The 20482-nt window shown below is 35.8% G+C and overlaps 1 protein-coding gene across 2 annotated transcripts in view; it reads right to left on the bottom strand.

Moving 5' to 3' along the window:
* Window positions 1-1406: 1406 nt before the first annotated feature.
* Window positions 1407-20482, bottom strand: part of nsun2 (NOP2/Sun RNA methyltransferase 2) — a 43692-nt gene continuing 24616 nt past the window's right edge. Inside the window, 5 exon segments of one of the 2 annotated variants that reach the window (NM_199711.1) lie at window positions 1407-2228; window positions 12112-12151; window positions 13519-13657; window positions 16466-16546; window positions 17801-17936. In NM_199711.1, the coding sequence (NP_956005.1) occupies window positions 1913-2228; window positions 12112-12151; window positions 13519-13657; window positions 16466-16546; window positions 17801-17936 (712 nt within the window). In that variant the 3' untranslated portion in view covers window positions 1407-1912. 2 annotated transcript variants of the gene reach the window in all.

Here is a 20482-nt window from a genome sequence, read left to right as displayed (position 1 = left end):
CATTATATCAATAAAGTGTTTAGCCTTTAAAAAACACTGCTGTTATACATTGAGCCACTAAACATTGTTCTTATGATGTTTTTCTACAGGAGGAAAACGCGAATTATGTCCTAACACTACAGATATAGTCTGTTAGTAAACGCAGGATTATTGATAAAATCCAGCATAACACTGAATGACAACGCTTCCGATGACTGATCTAGAGACTACAGCTGATCAATCTGTCAGATTCTGGAGTGCATTACAGCTCTAAAGAACATTATAAATGATCTTAAATAAAACAAATACATTTCTAGAGATGGTATATAGGCTAAGTATATAATTTCACTCACCAGGGAAACTTAGGCCATGTGTATGGTTTGTGAGTACAATTAAGTGCACACAATATCCCATATCGTCTGATAATTGTAGGAAATAATCCCAAAAGGCATTTGACTGTGTAAAGAAACATTAACCAACACAAAAATGCGATGTATATGCCGACCTCAGTGGCTAATTTGCCGTAATCAGCTGAGGTGACGAGAAAGCGACCAGCGAGACCTAGCTGTCACTCAAGTGGCCACGCCCTTAATTATGCAGACTTAATATAACTTAATAAAAACAAAACGGATGAGTTATAAAAAAAATTCACCCCCCTCACAGTTGTCATGAAGGTTAATCATGGCTATATGCACCAAAGCCATCTTTTGTACCAGGCTGTAAACATGTTTTTTATCAGCTGTAGAAATGGCCAATTTCCCATTGCAGCCAGAAATTACCTGGACTTCCTGGAGCCAGCACCCCAAGGCGAGTCAATGAATTGCAGTTTTATTTACTTCCGTATTGGCTTCCCGTGGTAGAGCGGGAGGTTGCTGCTTGGCTGTATATATCTACACAGACCAAGTCGCCAACCAGAGCGACAGGCAGCTTCAAAATCACTGCTAGTCTGAATGATGCATAATGTGGAATTAACATAACTGTGACCAAATCATGGGTTTCAAACAAGTCTAAAAAACTGTGGTTTCCAAACCTGTTCCTAAAGAGCCATTGTCCAATGGAAATTAGTTCAAAATACAATTAAAAACTCCAACCAGGTTTAAAAAAAAAAAAAAAGACCTTCAGACTTATTACAAACTTCCAGGAAAAGATATTCAAGCTAAAATCAGCAGAGCACTGACACAAAACCTCACTTTACTACAGCAAATCAACCAATAGTGGAGCTTTCACAGCCCCAAGTCAAAATAAATAAATAAATAAATAAATAAATAAAAACAGAACCTGGAACAACAGCTGCCCCCAACAGAACACAGACTACAGATCCAGAAGCATATATAAAGGGAATAAGCTGGGAATAAGCTCCCTCCAGGCACAAAGAAATATTGCAGATATACAAGTTGCAACTTAAAAGATGTCAAACTATACAGAGATTTTGACAAATGCAGTTTATTATAACAAGTGTTATAACAAGAAATACATTTGGATGAATTTACAGTTTCAAAGTCAATGTAAAAGTAAAAGTAAATGGTCACACTTTAAAATAAGGTTCTATTGGTTGACGTTATTTAAATGATTTACTCAAATTAACTTTAAATAAACAATACTTGTACAGCATGTATTAAATCACAAATGTTCATTAACTAATGTTTATAAATTTAAAGAAATACAGTAATACATGTATTGTTTATTGTTTGTTCATGGTTGTAAATTAACTAATAAATCCTCACTGTAGAGTGTTACCAACTAAATAAATTGAAGGATCGAACTGAGTCCAGCTTTTGGACTCTGAACAAATAAGAACAATAACAAAATGATAAAAAAAACATATCAAACAGCAAATGCTTTAATCAATATTTAAAAAAAATCTGATAAAATAAAATTACTTTTATTTCTAAATCAGGCCTGATGTTTTTTCCTGACCCATACTAACACTTAACTAACTCGTAGACCCATCACAAGTGCTGCTGACAAGTTCTGTGCCATTAGGGTTGGACTCTGAAGAGCTTTTCTCAGTTTCTGCACCTTCCTGTTCCACAAGGTCCACCTCTTGGCTCAAGCCCTCAGCATCTTCCGTGCTTTCTTCCTGGGTTTCAGTTTGACCATCGTTTCTCTTGCCCTGTTTGTCACGAAACACTTCCACTCCCACCATACGGAGGTAATGGAGACGCTCATTACGTGAGACAAAAGCCCTGATGGATGTTTTTCCCCTCCATCCACACAAATCTATTGGGCACTGAGGAGCATCGAGATCCCTGGAGAGATGAGAAGAAAAAGAGTTAAACCACGTCATCTCTGAATTTAAATATGTAGGGGTATTCACAGGATTCAATCCAAATGTAAAAATTGTATGTGAAAATGCAGAATTTTGCAGTCATTAAGGCTTTACTTTGAACTTGATGAACTATTAATCTGTCAACCATTTGAATGCTTACAAACCATTAAATTGTTTAAAGGTCATAAAATAGTTTAAGTTCACTTCTGAATGTCAGTCTAAAGCAGGCTTACTTGCCCAAAAATGCAGAGCAAGCAAAGTAACAGTATCTTTGTAAATGTTACTCAAAGTATGAGTGAAATTTTGCTCTTTTAAAAGTACTCAAGAGTAGTGAGTATTGAGTATTGTGCTGTGAAAGGCTGATGCATTTGTGCATGTGAAAACGTAATATTCTGAAGTGCATTTAGTGATTGTTTAAGGGCATTTGGTGATTTCAGTCATCATACAGCAAACATCCTTCATTTTCTCATCAGCGACATGCAGTCTAAAACTCTCTCTGGGTCATTGTGGGAGATGATTTTGGGCATATTGGACAATTTGAATGCTTCCAGATGCTGCTTTTATAAAGTGTCCATGTCTTGGGATTGTTCAGTATGATGTGATTAACTTTCTTTGTGCATTTTGATTGGACTGGAATCACAGGTCTGATTTTTCTACTAAGCCAATCACCTTGACCAGCTAGAGAAAAGAAAGAAAAAAGTGACTGCAGAGTGAAAAGATAGAGGCGTAAAAGTACAATACTGCACTAAAAACGTACTCAAAAGAAAGTAAAAGTACACATTTTTAAAACTTTGTGAATTACAATTCCTGAGAAAAACTACTCAATCACAGTAATTTGAGTATTTGTGATTTGTTACTTTGCACCATTGCAGATGAGAGACAGTGAAAACTGTGAAACTGGTGCCTGGAACTACATCTCAGATATATTTACTCGCACTTTACTAGTTTCACACCTGCCTGAGTTTTTATTTTGTTCTGTTGACAAAGAAGATATTCACTAAAGAAGGTTTCCAACATTCTTCACAATATCTTCAGGTTCATAAATAAAATAATAATAATAAATAAAAAAATAAAAAAACTCAAACAGTCTGAAACAAGGGAGAGTAAATGAGAATATTCATTTTTTGGAGGAATCGGCTCTTTAAATTGTAAAACTTAAAAGTGGTGATTAATGTTGAACCAAAATAAGTAGTAATATTAAATCTAACCTTCAAGAGTTCACACTTAGCTGCTGATTGATAATAAGGCCTGTTTGGCATGCTGTCTTGGGAGAGAGCCCTGAGCTCAGAAGATCCTCAAGCCCGGGGTTTCGTCTTGTTTCGCAGACTAAGAAGGTAGTCTGAGCTCAGGTAGGTCTCGAGAACTCCCCTGAATTCATTTTTTCAGGCTGTTCTTTGATCATTAGAGTTTGTGCATTGAAAGCTTAGATCTAAATGCTCATATGCAGTGCCAATTTGGTTTATTAATTTCACCTATACCGCATGTCTTTGGACTATGGGAGGAAACCGGAGTTCCTGGGGAAAACCCACACGAGCACAGGGAGAACATGTAAACTCCACACAGAAATGCCAACTGGCTCAGCTGGAACTCAAACTGGTGATGTTCTTGTTGTGAGGGAACAGTGCTAACAACTGAGCTGCCATGCTGCCCTGTACTAGGTTAATATAGAAACAATGGGGAGGAGTAGGTATTGGGGGATTCTTCAAGACGAAGATTACAAAAGTAAGAAAATCTGGTTATTTATATTGGGTTTGCGTTCTTCTGTTTTGTGAATCATGTGTTGGCTAATATGGGACCAGCCATGGTCAATCATAAGCACGTTATCCTCTCAAAATTAGTTTATGGGGGTCGCAAGTCACTGGCATTGTTATTTTGGGTGTCGCAGGCTGAAAAAATTGGGAACCCCTGTTCTAGATCAGGTAAGGAACTATAATCTCGTTCTAACTTAATAATAAAGAGTCTTTACTGTCGTACCATGGCTGTAGCAGGCTAAAACTCAAGCTTTTATCTAATTATCTAAACTGTTTTTGCATTCTTTTGCTCAGGACGCTAATGGTCTAATACAGTTCAATGACTTGTGCTAAGCTAAGCTAAAAGTGACTTGTAAAATGAAAAAGTGGAGTGTTTCTTTAAACTTCCAGATTTACACATTTTGCATTGGGAAAATTATGCATTTATGTGTATGTATTATGTATTTATATTTTTTGCAGATCACTCTTTTTGCCTAATTCTGCAACTTTTAAATGTATGTTTTATGGCTGTGCATTGTCTCTGTCCTAATAAAATCTAATCCTAATAAATTAAACAAAAACCCAATACAAGAGGAAAAAGAGCCAGCAACTGAGTAACGGGGAGGAGGATGAGAGGAGATGGCAAGACAGGAGAAGGGGGAAGGAAAATGAGCAAATTATTGATCAGCCACAGCACAGACAGCGCCAAGAGCCCTCGTGGTGTGTGACGCCGGTGGTGGTTGGGCCACTTTAAGAGCGCCTGTGATCAGATGGATGGAAAAAGAGAGTGAAAGATGATCAGGCACACTGTGCTGGAACGAGCCGTCATGTTTTCATGTGGGGAGCCAGCAGAAAACGATGACACGCAGAGCCACGCGCCGCTAATCACTGTGACATCAGAGCTGCTCACGGCTCGTGTCACTCACTATGAGGAAACTGTGAATAACAAGTACACATACACACGTCAACGTGAGCGTAAGAGCTTTATGGGGGCTCGTACTAATGAGGAAATAAACTGACATATTTATACATTCCCATGATGCTGTGGGGCTAATTTAGACATGTTGTCTAGCTCAAAACAGATATTCAAGTAATGATGCTTTGGATATAAAATTTAGTGGCTTGTCTTAATTTAAAGAGTTTCTGGGTAAAAGCAACACTTACACTCATTTCATATAATGTTGAGAACAACCTTTATTACTCTGTTATTACTATTTAAAGTAATGACTATAACCGAACATTTAGAAGGCCTTTAAACAACAACACTTTAAACAAAAACGTATGCATTTTGGCCATTTATTTACTGTACATGGCAGGGGCATTTTCGTGGCCTAAAACGCTGATCTTCCAAAAGCGGACTCAAAGATATATTTACAGTGTTCAATTAATATTGTGAAAACAGTGGCATCATGAGCATGCCTGTTGGGTTCAGTCTATAGACATGCATACTTGACAATATTTACTTCACAAATAATTGCCAACCAAACAACTGCAGCCTACAAGTACTGTATTTTTGTGTTGCTCAAGGTCACCTGTACAAAAATAGGGGTGCAACAATACAGACTTCTCACGGTTCAGTTAGATTTTTGGTTTTAGATCAGTTTCTGTATAGAGTATATATGTTCAGTAAAAAACATTGAACCTAACAGTAACTAAAACCATAGGTTCATGAAAACAGTTAGGTTAACTGTAACTGTTAGTTACATAAACTGAAAAATACATTCAACACTGCATAGTGCATATAATCTTCAGTGTATAAAATAGATGAGCAGAATGATTTAATTATCTGTTGTTGTTTGATTGATTGAAGACAGCAGGAATTAGCTTTTGTCTGTATCTGTGGACACAATTTCTCAAATGCTTACATTCCAAGGCATCATTAGGTACGTTTCACTCACCTATTTTTATGCACATTTTTGGATATAAATCGGTTGATGGAAATGCCAAGATGCGCATTCATTTTGAAAATGCACGTAAAAAATACATAGTGTGCATAGAGTAGGATAAACTTTTTATTCGATAAGAAAAGATGCGCATAAACTATGATAGAAACACTTTTACCGCACAAATTTCAGTATGCACATTAAAAAAAGTCATGTGATTTTGTTAGAAGAGATCATGTGATGGTAAAAATGTGTGTAAATGGACAAGCCAGCAGGCTGAACACATTGTAAACCATCTCAAATGATGTTTTGGTTATACTAAAAGGTCTTGACAGCTTCATTATTAGTGTCATTATATTATTAATTACTTTCAGAACTGTCAAGAGCGTCTGTGCACGTTCATTGCTTGTCGACATCACCTTCTGAGGCGCAAGTCATTTATTAAATGAAGAAAAGATTTACACAGCTTCTCCTACTGCAGCAAAGTTCCTTTTTACTGTTGATGTTTGGCGCCAGTTAATCAGGAAGTGACCATTTTTTTTCTCTTTGACTCATTAGATTAAAATGCTGCTTTATTCGCACATCTTTTATGCGATATTCCAGTTTTGCACAAAGTTAATTCGCATTTTTAAATGGAAACATAGCAACTGAATGCATATCAAATTGGACAAGTGGACATAATTATAGGTCATAATGGAGTCTTACCATTGAGACGTAAGATAAGGCATTTCTCAGGGCCCATTTACACTAATGCGTTTTTGTTTTAAAGCGCATAAGTTTTGCTACGGTTACGCCATCCGTCCACACAACGCAGGAGTTTTCGAGCTCCGAAAACAGAGTGTTTTGAAAACGCTGAAGAGGCCGTTTTCATTGTAAAACGCTGCTGCTCCGTCTCAGTGTGGATGGAGGAAAACGGAGACATCTGAAAACGCAGGCGGGGCTGCCAACATTCGCCTATGTGTATTGAACCGTGAACGTTGTGTCGAATGGTTCAATATTATAGAGTATTGTGGCATCCCTAGTAATAAACCAACCTGATTGTCACTCTAGAAAAAACTACTCTATGCTTTATTTGACTTCACCGATCTGTTAAACAGCGTTTCTTTAGATTAGTTTTGTTTTTTAATGCATCAACTAGCCATTTGTAAGTAAACACATCCTTTAAAAAGCCATATTGCTCACATTTTATATCAGTTAAATGTACCATTAAAAGATCATTTTGTTATCGCTAGAAGACTATTATTGATCTAATCTATAATAGAAGCTTGTGACGCAGTTAAATTACATATTTTTTAAATATTAGAAATTGTTTTTTTAAACAGAAAATTTGCTACACAACTATTTAATTAGTTGTTTTAATGCAGTGTCCAGAATAGAAGATAAAGTATATAAATATCAAACTAATAAAAATATATATCTCCTAAATAAAGAAATTAAACACTTAAAAATGCTGAAAAATCTAAAAATGTCAAATGTTCCTTACTGCATTAAAGATGTTTAACACCCAGTGGTTGAACTAGGTATTGCACGCCTGGTACAAAAAAACGAAAGTGCAGGTTGCCAGATTGATAACACCAACAGAAGTGTGCCTGGCTGTCAAGCCTAAAGGCTGATTTAAGTTATGTTTTCTAAATAAAAGCAACGGCACAAGATAGAAGGAATATTTCCATATTAAAAGGAGTTTTTTTCTGATCAACACCTGAAATTTATATTTTAGAAACAAATTCTATTTCTTGCAGCTGAACAACAGGATAAACTGACCATGATCACCTCAGGTACACCTCATGTGCTTTATTCAATGTTAAATGCTAATAAATAGAGTTTGAACACCATTTTACATGACATCTATTGCCATACTACTGAAAGCAGCAGCAGCAGATAGTTAAACTTTAGAACTGTGACTTAATGCAAGCCAACACATATCAGTGATTCAGCATCTACATTTAATGCGAGTTAAACTGAACAAATGAAGTACACTAATTTCCACCAAGGCAGCTTGGGTGCTAAAACATATTTGGCTAAAGTGGCATTGGGCGGGTTAAAAGAACCAAAACAAAGAAAGACATTGCGGCACAGAACACACATTTTCAAAGCAGAATATCAGTACTGTTTTTTTCAGATAAACAGGAATGTTCACTTAGCAAGTTTCCTAAATATCTGCAAACATATAATGGTATTTTAAAGCTTTAGAAGAGTAAGAAACTTATATACAGCACCTTTTACAAAAAAAACTAGGATTGGACTAATTTAATACTTGGATTAAATACACAAAATGTTGACCCAAACAAAAGGTTGGTCCATACAGCACCTTTAAATATTTGAAAAACTAACAAGTACCATCTCTAGAATGAACATCTGCTCAGGTGGATTCCAAACAAGAAATGAGTTACAGAAATATCCCTTACGTGTACCCGTCTACTCGGGGTATTAATCCCATTTAAAACATGAAAGCGACAAACGTGTACTGTGCACCAACGCTGAATAAAAAAAATATAATAAAAATTCAAGACAAAAAACTTCCTAATGTGGAAGAAACATCTGGCATAAACACAAAAGCACGAACATACATGGGTATGGGTGTGTTTGTGTGTAACAAAGAGAGCACGAGCGAGATAAAAACACACACTTTCCATTTGGATTGACTAGTTTTCTACACAGTAAGGGCCATCAACTTGAAACACGACTGTCTGGTGGGCCAAACAATGAGCTTTCTGCTGAGAGAGACAATGAAGAGCTATTTATCTGTGAAGTGGAAGCGGGGTGCATCAGTTCGAGCCCTTTAATTATCAGACAAGGGGCATAATGGCTACAAAGCACTCAATCTCCATTCATTTGTCTCCTGACTGGCTGATGAATGACAGGAGTGCCATCACACAGCCCTGTGTGTACGTACAACACTGACACACAGCTCCTGCCCACCTACTGAACCGACTACCTAGACTGCATTTAAAGACTTTACCTGATGCAGAGACTGATTCAAATGCAGAATTGGTTGTATGGGATGAGTATCTAAAAGCAATGGATTTAAATCCTTGTGTGCTGTTGGGGACATTTTCAACCAATTTGGGGTGATTTTAAGGGTTAATTTTGCCACAATGTTCTCTGTCTTTCAGCAAATGGAATGCTTTTTTGATGACAAATCTTATTGACACAATTTTAGAAAAATGCTTTAAAAAAAATAAAAATCAACAATAGACTAAATGTACTACCCTTTTGTTGTGTTCGTGGCTGGTTTTGCCCCATTGACTTTCATTATAATAAAATTTTTGAAAGCAAAGTCATGACATCATAGGGCGTCACGATCCTCCAAATCCTCAATTCGATTACATTTTCGATTCTAAAGTCACGGTTTGATTTGATTTTTGATTATGCATAATTCATTAATTAATAACGAATACATTTTTGTAGCCTACCTTTTAAACTACCTGACCTGCATGGTCTTTGTTTTACCCGTAAACAAATCATACAGTAAATGAATAAAGGCAAGTTACACACATAATTACTACCTGTCAATCACTTTTTCTGCGGGACTCGTGAATAGGCAGTGATCTGTGTCGTTAAAATGGCATCAGTAAAAAAGGTGCACAACCAACAGGAACCAGCCAACAGTATCTGAGGTGTTTGCTAAAATGACTAAGTACAAGTGAGTGAAAGATTGAAGCAGTCGACTGATCTTCTGACTGCCTGGACCTGCTGTCTCGAGCGCATGGCTGTGTGTGCGTCTGTGTCTGTGTGTGGTCACGTGAAGTGCGTTTTCAGCAGTAGTGAGGATGGAAAGAGGGTTGCTCAGAAATGCTACACGCCACTGTGGATGTCAAATTGTTGTCGTTCTAAAATGCCATTTAAAAACAAAGACATGTTAGTGTAAACACGGCCTGAGTGTGTACTTTTCGCGAGCGGATTTGCAACGGGGGCGGGGGAGAGGTTTGCGATACCGGTGTTGTCTATCTGATGAACCTTAATACGTACATAGCAGAGCTTGCAAAACTGTGTTTTTTTTGTCGACAACACAACCGTTGTCAACATAACTCACTGGAAATCCAAAATGCTTTCACACCGGCGACTTTATTGAAAGAGGAGAGGGTTTAAGCTCTGTCAACGGTTCTCCTGCATCTGCTGTTTAACAAGCACTTCAACAAGCGTGTTTTTTTCCTGCTTGGCAAGCCAAGCTGACATGACATGGGGGCGTGGCAGCATCGACGATTCTATTTTTTGATTCGATAATCGAAATAGAGCATACATTTCGATCGATTTAAATTTAAAATCGAAATCGTGACACCCTTATGACATCACATAGTTATTTATGTAAAATGATGTAAAAATCGTTTATGCACATTTAAAAGAGGTGTTGTACAACGATTATGATGTCTCTGATTTAAAAAAAGATGTGACTTATTTAGTGAGTCACGTGACCGCGAATCAGTAAAATTTTAGTTTAGAACCACCCAAATAAATCAATGGAGAGTGAATCATTCCAGGAATGGCAATGTGATAGTAGAGGTCCTACAATCATCTGTAATGCAGCAAATACAGTAGATTATTGTCTCGTCCTGCAGCCCCTCCACTTTGTGAACTACAGAAGACTTTATCATAATCTGGACTGACAGCGAATTGGTTTTAATATTCCTAAAACGTGGTGCTGAAGTCTCGCCAAAGACTACAGAATACACATGACATGTCATTTATATATATTTTTTTTTTTTGAATGGGGAAAATTTTAACGGTCAAAATGGTGAATAAAGCCCCGTCTTCTAGCACAGGAGCCAATCATAGATCGCTATATAGTGATTAACTCCCACCTTCTTGTACAAGAGCCAATCATTGATTGGTATAAACTGAGGATTCTCTGGGGGAGGGGCTCTGAACAGACATGAGTTTCTGCAGATTTTGTGAGATTTGGATGTTTAGAAATGAAACTAAAGACAGAGTTGCTGTTTAACTTTATTGGTGATTCCTAAAATGAAATTCAATCATAAACTTGGCAAGCAGTTTTGGAAAATTTGGCATTTCCCCATTCAGACAGAATGCCCGAGCATGGTGCCCAAGAGGTGTTTCAAAGCTGGCTGCCGAGTGAAATGACTTGCCTTAAAGGGACAAGTTTTGGTTGAGAATATATTAAATTATATTACAACGATTGTCAGTTATTTCTGTTTAATTGATGTACAACTGCTAAATTGTTGATGTGATGTTTGAGTATTTAAGTTGATGTCTGCATTATTATAATACAAACGTATATTGTATGGCTATAACGCAGCACATTTGCAGTGCTGCTGATGAGACTTTATTACGTTATTTGTATAAACGTTATTTGTTCATTATAGAACCACACGTGCAAGAGTCGTATGAAGCAGCTTTATTTCAACCTCCTAGTAACTTTTATATTGGTGTCTTCATTGTTTGATTTGTGAGCAATCAACATTATGCTTTTACAACTTATATTGTAAACTTTTCTTTAATTATTATTTTGCGCAAGCGTCTGCTTATTTGATGTATGTTTTTTTTTTCCTTTTGATAATACTATTATTTGATGATGAATATATCCAATCCAGGTAAACACCATTAATTTAGTCCATTATGTTTTTATTTACAGTTATTGGACATCAATAGTGTTCATATACATACGAGACGATTGGCACCATAACATTAATTTGTGCAACGGTTCTTAATTACAATTTATCCACCATTTATTTGTTCAAAACCTATTTGAGGTTCTTTTGTTGAACAAAAACATTTTGAAAATTGTTGGTTGCTGGCACCAATTGCCTTTCCTAGTGATATTTTGTTCCTACTAAGTCAATGGGTCCTAACAACTAGCATTCGTCAAAAAATCTTTTTTTCATTCAAGATAAGAAACTCAAATCACAATGGAGTAAATGATAAGGTTATTTATCTTTTTTTTTTCTAGAAATAAAATCTTTAAGGATTTTTCCATACTATCATATCAACACACAACAAAATATTGTTTAACTACTCTTTTTTAAAAAGTGTGATGTCTGCCATGCATTTGATTTAGAGCTCCTGTATTTGTATTATATATCTGTTTCAATCCCAGTTTCCCATATTGGTCTACTGCCTACATGGACAACTAGCCTTTTCCAGCTTTCTAGGTACAGAATTTATGAAGTTATGGTCTGTCATACAAAAGAACAGCTTTAAGAAAGACAGTAGACTAGTTTAGAAATCAAGTCCAATCAATCTTCTTGAGTTTTTTGTTAGAGAAATACAGTTAACAAAAATAAATAGTACTTACTTTGGATCTGGTAGGTATCGCAAAACAATGCTGCCCATTTCTACAAAGGAAAAAAAAGAAGAACTTTTTAGAGCAGTGTATTATGAAAGGGATTAAAAGGCAAAGTAGGCGATTTGATTTAAAAACTATTTTTTGTAATGCTGGATGAAAGTCTCTTCACATCCCAACAGCACTCATAACATTAAGGGGTCTAAATGCAGTTTTAACATAGAGTCAAAGAGCACCCAGTCACACTCTTGGCATTTTAAAAACACAGAGCTCTCAATGAAAAATGCCTGTGGCTCAGGATAAAACGTGTCGCTGGACATATGTCCTTATGTTAATACTAAAACATTACACAATTGTCCCACTGGTTAATTTATATTAATTATTTTATACATCATGGTAGGGCTGTGCCATTTAGGGAAAATATCTAATTGGGATTTTTTTGCCAGTTGCGATTTGACTTATGATTTAATTTTGTAGTCAAGGTCCAGCTAAATAATCTGTAAGCTGTGGCAACAATTCTGCAACAGCTCTTAAAAATGACCTGTTTTTGTTGGGTGTCTGTGACTTTAAAACCAAAACATTCCCATAATACAAATGCTAGTTTTCTTTGATATTAATTTGTCTATTAATGCTTCTAAAGCAGCAGATGCCATCATCCCACTCATCCGTGCTTTCCTGTTTGTTTTCTTTTTTATTGTGGCCGTAGTTCAATTGCACAATTCTGATAGGGCAGAACGAAAGTGTGCTCACTCAACTGGCAAGTAAGACTGTCACACAATAAAATAATATTTTATAACAAGTTGTTTTGATAATGTCAAGTTATGGTCACAGATTGTGATGTATTCAAGTAAAAATGTCATAAAAACATCCCAAACAATGTCCTCATTGCATTTAAAGGGACATAACTAAGCAAATGACACTTAATGACAGTTGTCATAAGCATGCATAAAATCTCATTCACATTTATCACGTCACATTATGATTATAAAGATGTCTTATGATCAAGTCAAGCGATTCCAAAATGTCCAATATTTTGAATCTGGAGCAAGCATCTTGAGAGGACTTTTGAGAACTTAAAGCCAAAATCCAGAATGATACCTAATTTGACGCATTTTATAAAACAGAACATAAGGTGGCACATGATTGTGAAAAGCTTGGAAAAACAGCATGATGGAACTCTTCTTCCTCTTATATCAAGATTGGACAGAACCAGTATTTTCTTTCATATTTCTTTTTAAGAAACAATACAAAGATGCCATTCATCAATTTATAATACAGACAATTAGGATTTAGTGTGCATTATTTATGTTGTGACAAATTTCCAGATGACAATTACGAAAAAAGCACATGCATACAATTTTCAGATCAATTTCAGATTACAAACACTGCAAGAACAGAAGGCATCATTAGGACACTGACCAAGTTTCTTAGCCTGCATGTGAGCTTCATCTCCAAGTTTGCTGAGGAAAGGGTTTTCCTGTGTGAGCAGAACTTTCACGTCCTCCACACTGATGTTGATGATTCGGGCTCTGATATATGGGCACAATGTGTAAACACCCTAAAGAAAGACAACAGACAACTCACTTTTCTATTACATACAGCGTACAAACACAAGTACCGCTTTTGTGTTGCACACAAATCTCTTATTAAATCAGCATTGAAAAGCAGCAGCAGACATATTTGAATCTATTTCTCCAACTATGGGAACATAACAGATCATCCTCAAGCTAAAAATCAATGCACTGTTGTGGAAAACGGTAATGAAAGTTCCCTCTGGAGCTGAGAGACAGGCAAGCTGAGGTTATTAACGGCACATTAAGATTAACTGGTTTCCCTATAGACCACTGAACCTAGTTTTTGAGCAAAAAAAACATCTGAGAAAACTGAGTGTTTCTTTAATTATAGGCCGATTACCGCAGTATGACTTAATTTCCAAAGCCTTTTTGATTAAAATCACATGTGAAACGCAACCATTATGTCTTGCAGAAATAGCTCTAGGATTAAACTTCTGTTTCTTTAATCTCTACTTAAAAGAGATCTCTTTAAAACCATTTACTACAGGTACATTTATTAAAGATTGTCCAGTACCAATTTACATCATAACATTTCATATTTAATTTATGTGTTGCATATATAGAATAATTAAAATATGGTTATGGCCCAATGTACGTGCTTGTGTTATTTTGCTTGTGCACTCCCTCTCTCTCTGTCGGTCAGTTTCCTATTCGTTTGTGGATACATCAGTCATCGTTAATCTATGTGACAGCATCACCTTCGCTGCCAATGAGAAAGGAAGCTCAAAGTTTAAAGGGACATTAGCGTGGAAGCTCGCTCTCCTAATTTTTGCCTTGCTTGCTTTTTTGCTATGAATGTTTTTTGGCTTGTGTTATGTTGATTTATTGTGTTGACTTGACTTTAGAGTTTGATTCAGTTATCGTCTCAGTTGTTGTACAATTTTACAATATTTCACGACTAGGGATGTAATGATTCACCTGACTCACGATTTGATACTCACGATACTAATCTCACAATTCAGTCACAATTTTTTAAACTAAATTATTTGAGAAAAATTTAAGGTGAACGAGAGCCCTTTCATTTTTCTCAAATGCTACACATTTTTTTTTACAAAATAAAATCTTTTGTGCAATAAATAAATTAGAATTTTAAAACAAAACCCAAATAAAAAGTAAAGACTCCTTAACATAAACAAACTAAAACTGTGACTGCGATAGCATTTGACATTTTTTTGAAAGAAATATCAGAATATCTATGTTTTCTAGTATAAGCTGAGGTCTTTCCACATTTACAATGTCCCCTGCTGATGAAAAAACTCTTTCACTGGGGACTGAGATGGCTGGTATGGAGAGGAAAGCCTGTCCTAAACCAGAGATCAGTGTGTACAGAGGTGGTCAATAAGCCCTCTGATTCAGGAGACTGTCCACTAGCATCAAATACTGATTATAATATAAAATATAACTAGCTAAATATTAAGATATGCATAAACTAAATTTAAAAAGCTAGGGTAAAAAAGAAACAATCTAATACCTGGTTCTACAACAGCACAGCTTTCTTATTTAGTCTGAAAAACATCTCACTTTCACCATGAAAACACTGATGCATTATGTGATATCCTTAACGTTAGCATTCGTTAGAGCTCGCGGAGCTGCCAATCCTCTGCTCCGTGTGGTTTGGTCTATTAAGAGCTTTTTACGCACAGATGTCTGTGACGGTAGTTTTTTTTTTTACTGTGGCTGCATTATATTCGTTGTTTTGTTAGCTGTCATTTTACTCTGCCGCTCTACCTCTTGCTTGCCGCTGATGTGCAGGTAAAGCGAGTTTGTGCCTGTAACCAGCACCCCCTCTGTTTAAAACATGTATCGCGATTCATTCAGCATTTGTACCGGTTTAAACAGTTGTAGATTATAATTATAATGATTTTCAACTGACTCACAGTGAATTGTTATAACCCTATTCACGGCCCCTGATCGTCAGTTTTTAGAAATCCCTTGGAAATTGAGGAGTTTAGATGTCCCGTGACCTACATCTTGCAACACGCAGAAAATTCAAATGTTTATACAGTTTTTTTCATGCAATTTAACATGCTTTTTTTTCTACAGCACATTGTGTTTTGCCTCATGATAAGAGCATTGTGTTCTGTGTCCTGACAGGCTTTAGACCATTGTCAATCAATCTCCTTTATGCTGTGTCTCCTGTACAGTACAAAATGTCTTCAGCTCGCCAAATTTACAGAAAAATGTGAAAATGTTAATGCTTGTCTGAGAAAAGTGTATAAATTGTGTAGTGAGGGGTTTTATAGCCTTAAAACCTCTATAATAATTGAAAAAATAAAGCGGACTACTTCACGAATTTGGCCTACTGTGGGTTATTTTTTAGAACGTAACTCCCAAAAACAATGAGGGACCACTGTACACACATGCCTAAAAGTGAGCACCGCTCGCTGTTTTATACGCATTTTTGTTAGAAGCATAGATCTATTTTATTTATTTTCTATTAAGCAGTTTAGAGGATAATTTTCAGCCAGTTTGGGGTTTTTGTTAATATTGCTTTCTTTTATTTGGTGTCACTTGAAATCCTCTTTCCCTGAACATCATACATTAACTGATTTATTTTATTTTTATGATATACGCTAACTTGTACATAGTATCTTGCTGTTTGAATTCTTTTCACTTTTCTAAATAAATTAAATTATTTTCCTATTTTGTCACCTACTCTCATCAAATTGAGTCACATCAAATTGTTACCTCTAACCCCTTGAGCTAAATCTTAAAGACATAACAAACTGTTACACTTTCTGTACCTTTATTTATTTTATTTTTTTTACAAACTATTGTTTTAAAACACCCACCTCCTGTGCCAGTCTGAAAGCACAACCAAACTGTTCTCCATCATTATTTCTGGACAAGACTTTCACTCCTGTGTTTATAACCTGCAGAAATAAAGGCAATTCAGACATGAACAAACAAAAAAACCTATCTATATCTGCAACTGTAGACCGCTACCTATAATAATAATAATAATAATAAAAAAATAATAATTATAATAAAACCACCAACAACAACTATTATTATTATTATTATTAGTAGTAGTAGTTTCAGCAACAGTAGTAATTAGTAGTCACTTACATGTAATAATTACATCATTGTTATATAATAGTACATACATTGCTATTATGAACATTATTAGAGTAGCAAAACAACAAATACATATACTACTACTACTACTACTACTACTACTACTACTACTACTACTAATAATAATTATTATTATTATTAACAACAACTACTACTATTATTATTAATTTTATTATTATGATTATTATTTGTAGTAGTGGTAGTAGTAGTAGTATGAACAACAGTAGTAATTAGTAGTCACTTACTTGCTACTTGAAATTATTACATCATTGTTTTATTAGGGAATCAGAGAGAGAAATGTAAAAACTTTTAAAACTATTTTAAGATTTATTTTAAGACCCTTTCCACACATTTTAATATTCATAGATAATTTTGGTTTCAACGAGTGACATAATAATTTGTAGTACATTTACTAACTACTGATTGTAAGAAACAATATTAATATAATAAATAAATACGCCAATCCAGAAGGAGGTGCCAATAGACCAGCAGGAATAACGGTGTTACCTTGGTTACTGGAGTAAACAAAGCAGTGTGCAGGTTTTTATCGATTTCATAAACGACACAGCATCCCAATATTCACAGATTAAATTCAGGCAAACTGTAGCATATATACATGATATAATCAAAATGATACACAATTTAACATCATGCAAAAAAGTATTTAAGACTTTTTAATAACTTTTAAGGGCCTCAAATTTCTCTAAATTGATTTATCAACTTTAAATACTTTGAGACCCTTTGTGTACATAATAAACAATGAATACGTATCAGTGTCCAAACACCATCTTACAATAATTAATTCCTCATATCCCAAATACTCCACCAAAAGGTTTCTACAGTGCGGTTCTTTGTTCTAGTGTAACTCCAGTGATGTCTGTTTACATCAGCAGCAGATGGTTGTTTCATACTTGATGAATGTGAAGGCACTAGAGCGCAGATAGAGATGAGATCATAGTGAAGCTGCTGTCCCCATCTGCCTGAACGCCAGCCTCAATCACTGCTAGCACTGATAAACGTACGTGTGTGTGTGTGTGTTTGTTTCTTGCCTTCATTCGTTCACTGTTGTTCAGAAGGACATTGCGCAGCTCTTTGGAGACCATGTACAGGTGCCTCTTCTTCCCTTCATGAGTTCGAGTCAACACATTAAGCTTGGGGAAATCTGGAGAAAGGTCATAGAAAGATCTGGGGCAGACAAAGAAATATACACAGATGAGCCACTGCATTATGAACATCCAATTCTGAAGCAATGAGGGCATTTTGCAAATGAATGGTGATTAGTTCAAATGGACAATTATGTGGCACATTTTATTTTAAGCAATATAACAGTTATTACACCATATAATGACTAAATTAATACAATAAATTTTATATGTGATATAGACCTTTTTCATGGCTGCTGCATGGAGGGCGCCCTAGCAATCAGCTTCTTCCGGTAGAATGCTAAAAACTTCTGTTTACAGCGTGTACAACTGGTAATTTTCGCTCCGAAAATGGGTTTCAATAACGTTTTTATTGGATAACAGAGTGTTTTTGTGACACACAACTTAGAAATGTGTCTGTTAAAGCCATTATAATCTAGATAAACGTTCTCCTAGTTCACGTGTCTGCCGTCAGAAATACAGTGTGTGTGCGTTCCCGGCCTGTCAGCTGTTAGCTCAGCGGCTCTTTAACACACACACGCACATGCACAGAGAGAGAGAGAGAGAGAGAGAGAGAGAGAGAGAGAGAGAGAAACAGAGAGAGAGAAAGAGAGAGAGAGAGAGCAAACCAGAGTACTGGCATGAAACTTAACAGGTAAGAAAGTCGTGCAATTTACAAAAATGACCAATAAAAGTCTGTTATTGATACTCTGCTGGCTGATTTGCTGTTAATTCTAATCGCGAGCCGTTTGTGTTTTATTTCATGTGTTGTATTCACCACGTTGTGTTTTTCTGTCATTTTGAAATGACACTAGTCTATATTTTCACTTTGTCACAGTTATTAAATCAGTGTGTCAGTGGCAGAGTACAGGCTACGTGTGTGTGTCAAACATTTTGGTGAATTACATTTGTTTGGGCTGGTTATATATTTGAAATAAAGAGAAAATGTTGACTTTAGCGATGACGAGGCTTCATTTAAACTGCAGAAGATGCTGTCTGACAACGAGGGGAAAATGCCTTACAGCAGCTGTTTTCCATCCTATTAGATCGCATTTCTTTAAATGATCAGTTCAAGAGACGGTGCTGATGGACAACAGTATTAGTTCAAAGAGGATAAAAGCAGGTAAAATAGATTAAAATTATCGTTTCAAAGCCGTCCAAATGTGACACATCAGCTGCCGACCGGAAGTTCTTCGCATTCTCCTTGCGCATACACGCAAAGCTTAATGGGTTATTTTGCGTTCCAAGAAAAAGGTCTATGCAATGAATACACATCAGTCTAAACACCATCTTTCAATAATTAATTCCTCATATCTTAAACATTTAAATTAATTGCTAGTGTGTACGTGTTTACATTGCGGTTCTGTGTTGCGTCACAATGCAGTGTGCATGCATGTAACCAGCTTTCGGTCAGTAGTTATTTGTGTATGAACAGAATGCTTATAAATTTCACAAAATCTGGCCTCCTTTTGTCTGTTACCTTGACTAAAGCTCTATGAACTAATGCATCATTTGTATGTAATGTTTTTATATTCTTATCATCACACTCTGCAATTTAAACAGATCTTTGTAAACTAGTCTGAGAGATTGTTTGTGATGTGGTTAGGTTTATTTTTATTCATTTTATTTCTGTCTTTATATAATATGTGGACAAAATATGTAAAATGAATCATTTTTCTTGAATTGGTCTTTTCAATAAAAACTTATTAAAGGACTTTTTTTTTAAAACGGTGAATATTTATCTGGGTTTCAATGAAGACAAATAGTGATGGCAGTGTTTCTTGAAACTTACATTGTACAGAGGCACACCTTGTGTTCAGGTGTCACTGTAGAACAGTGGTCCCATACTCAATTCCTGGATGGCCAAAGCTCTGCATACTTTAGGCCCTGTTTAAACTAATTTAGTTTTAAAACGCAAAAGTTTTGCTAAAAACTTTAAAATTTAACTTTTTGGAAACGCTGAAGAGGCCACTTTCATTTTAAAACACTGCAGCTCCATGTTAGTGTGGATGGGGGAAAACGGAGACATCTGAAAACGGAGGTTGATTGAGTTTTTTTCCTCAATATTAAGTAACCTAAATAAAAAAGTTCAGTCTTGCATCCTCTCCTTGTTAGTTCAGACTATGAAGTTTGATATGGAAAACAAACTCCCAAGGAAAGGTCAGGTAAATCTTCAAAGGGAACAGTGTACTGTATAACATCATTTACATCACCCTGGCTACGTAGTTTTACTTTAACAATAAAATGAAAACATGATATGAGAACTGCCTATTTTCATTTTGAAATTAGCAACTTAACAGGCACTGAAAAAGTTGAGGCGTTGTGGTGTAGCTTCATATTTATAGGAACGTTATCTTCACTATATGCATATTAATAATAAAACTGCCTCATTTCATTTTCATTTAAAATGTGAAATATACCCTCTTTTTTGTTGAAAATCAGTTTAATAATCAGTAATAATGGCCATTATAAAAGTATAGTAGTCCCTTTATTAATCCGGGGTCGCCACAGCGGAATGTACCGCCAACTTATCCAGCACGTTTATACTCAGCGCATGCCCTTCCAGCCTCAACCCATCTCTGGGAAACA

The sequence above is a fragment of the Danio rerio genome, chromosome 19, assembly GCF_052040795.2.
Source record: "Danio rerio strain M-AB ecotype USA chromosome 19, GRCz13ab, whole genome shotgun sequence".
In the NCBI taxonomy this organism is placed as follows: Eukaryota; Metazoa; Chordata; class Actinopteri; order Cypriniformes; family Danionidae; genus Danio; species Danio rerio.
The sequence above is the reverse complement of the archived record's forward strand: the minus strand, read 5'-3'. Positions and strand labels throughout refer to the sequence as shown.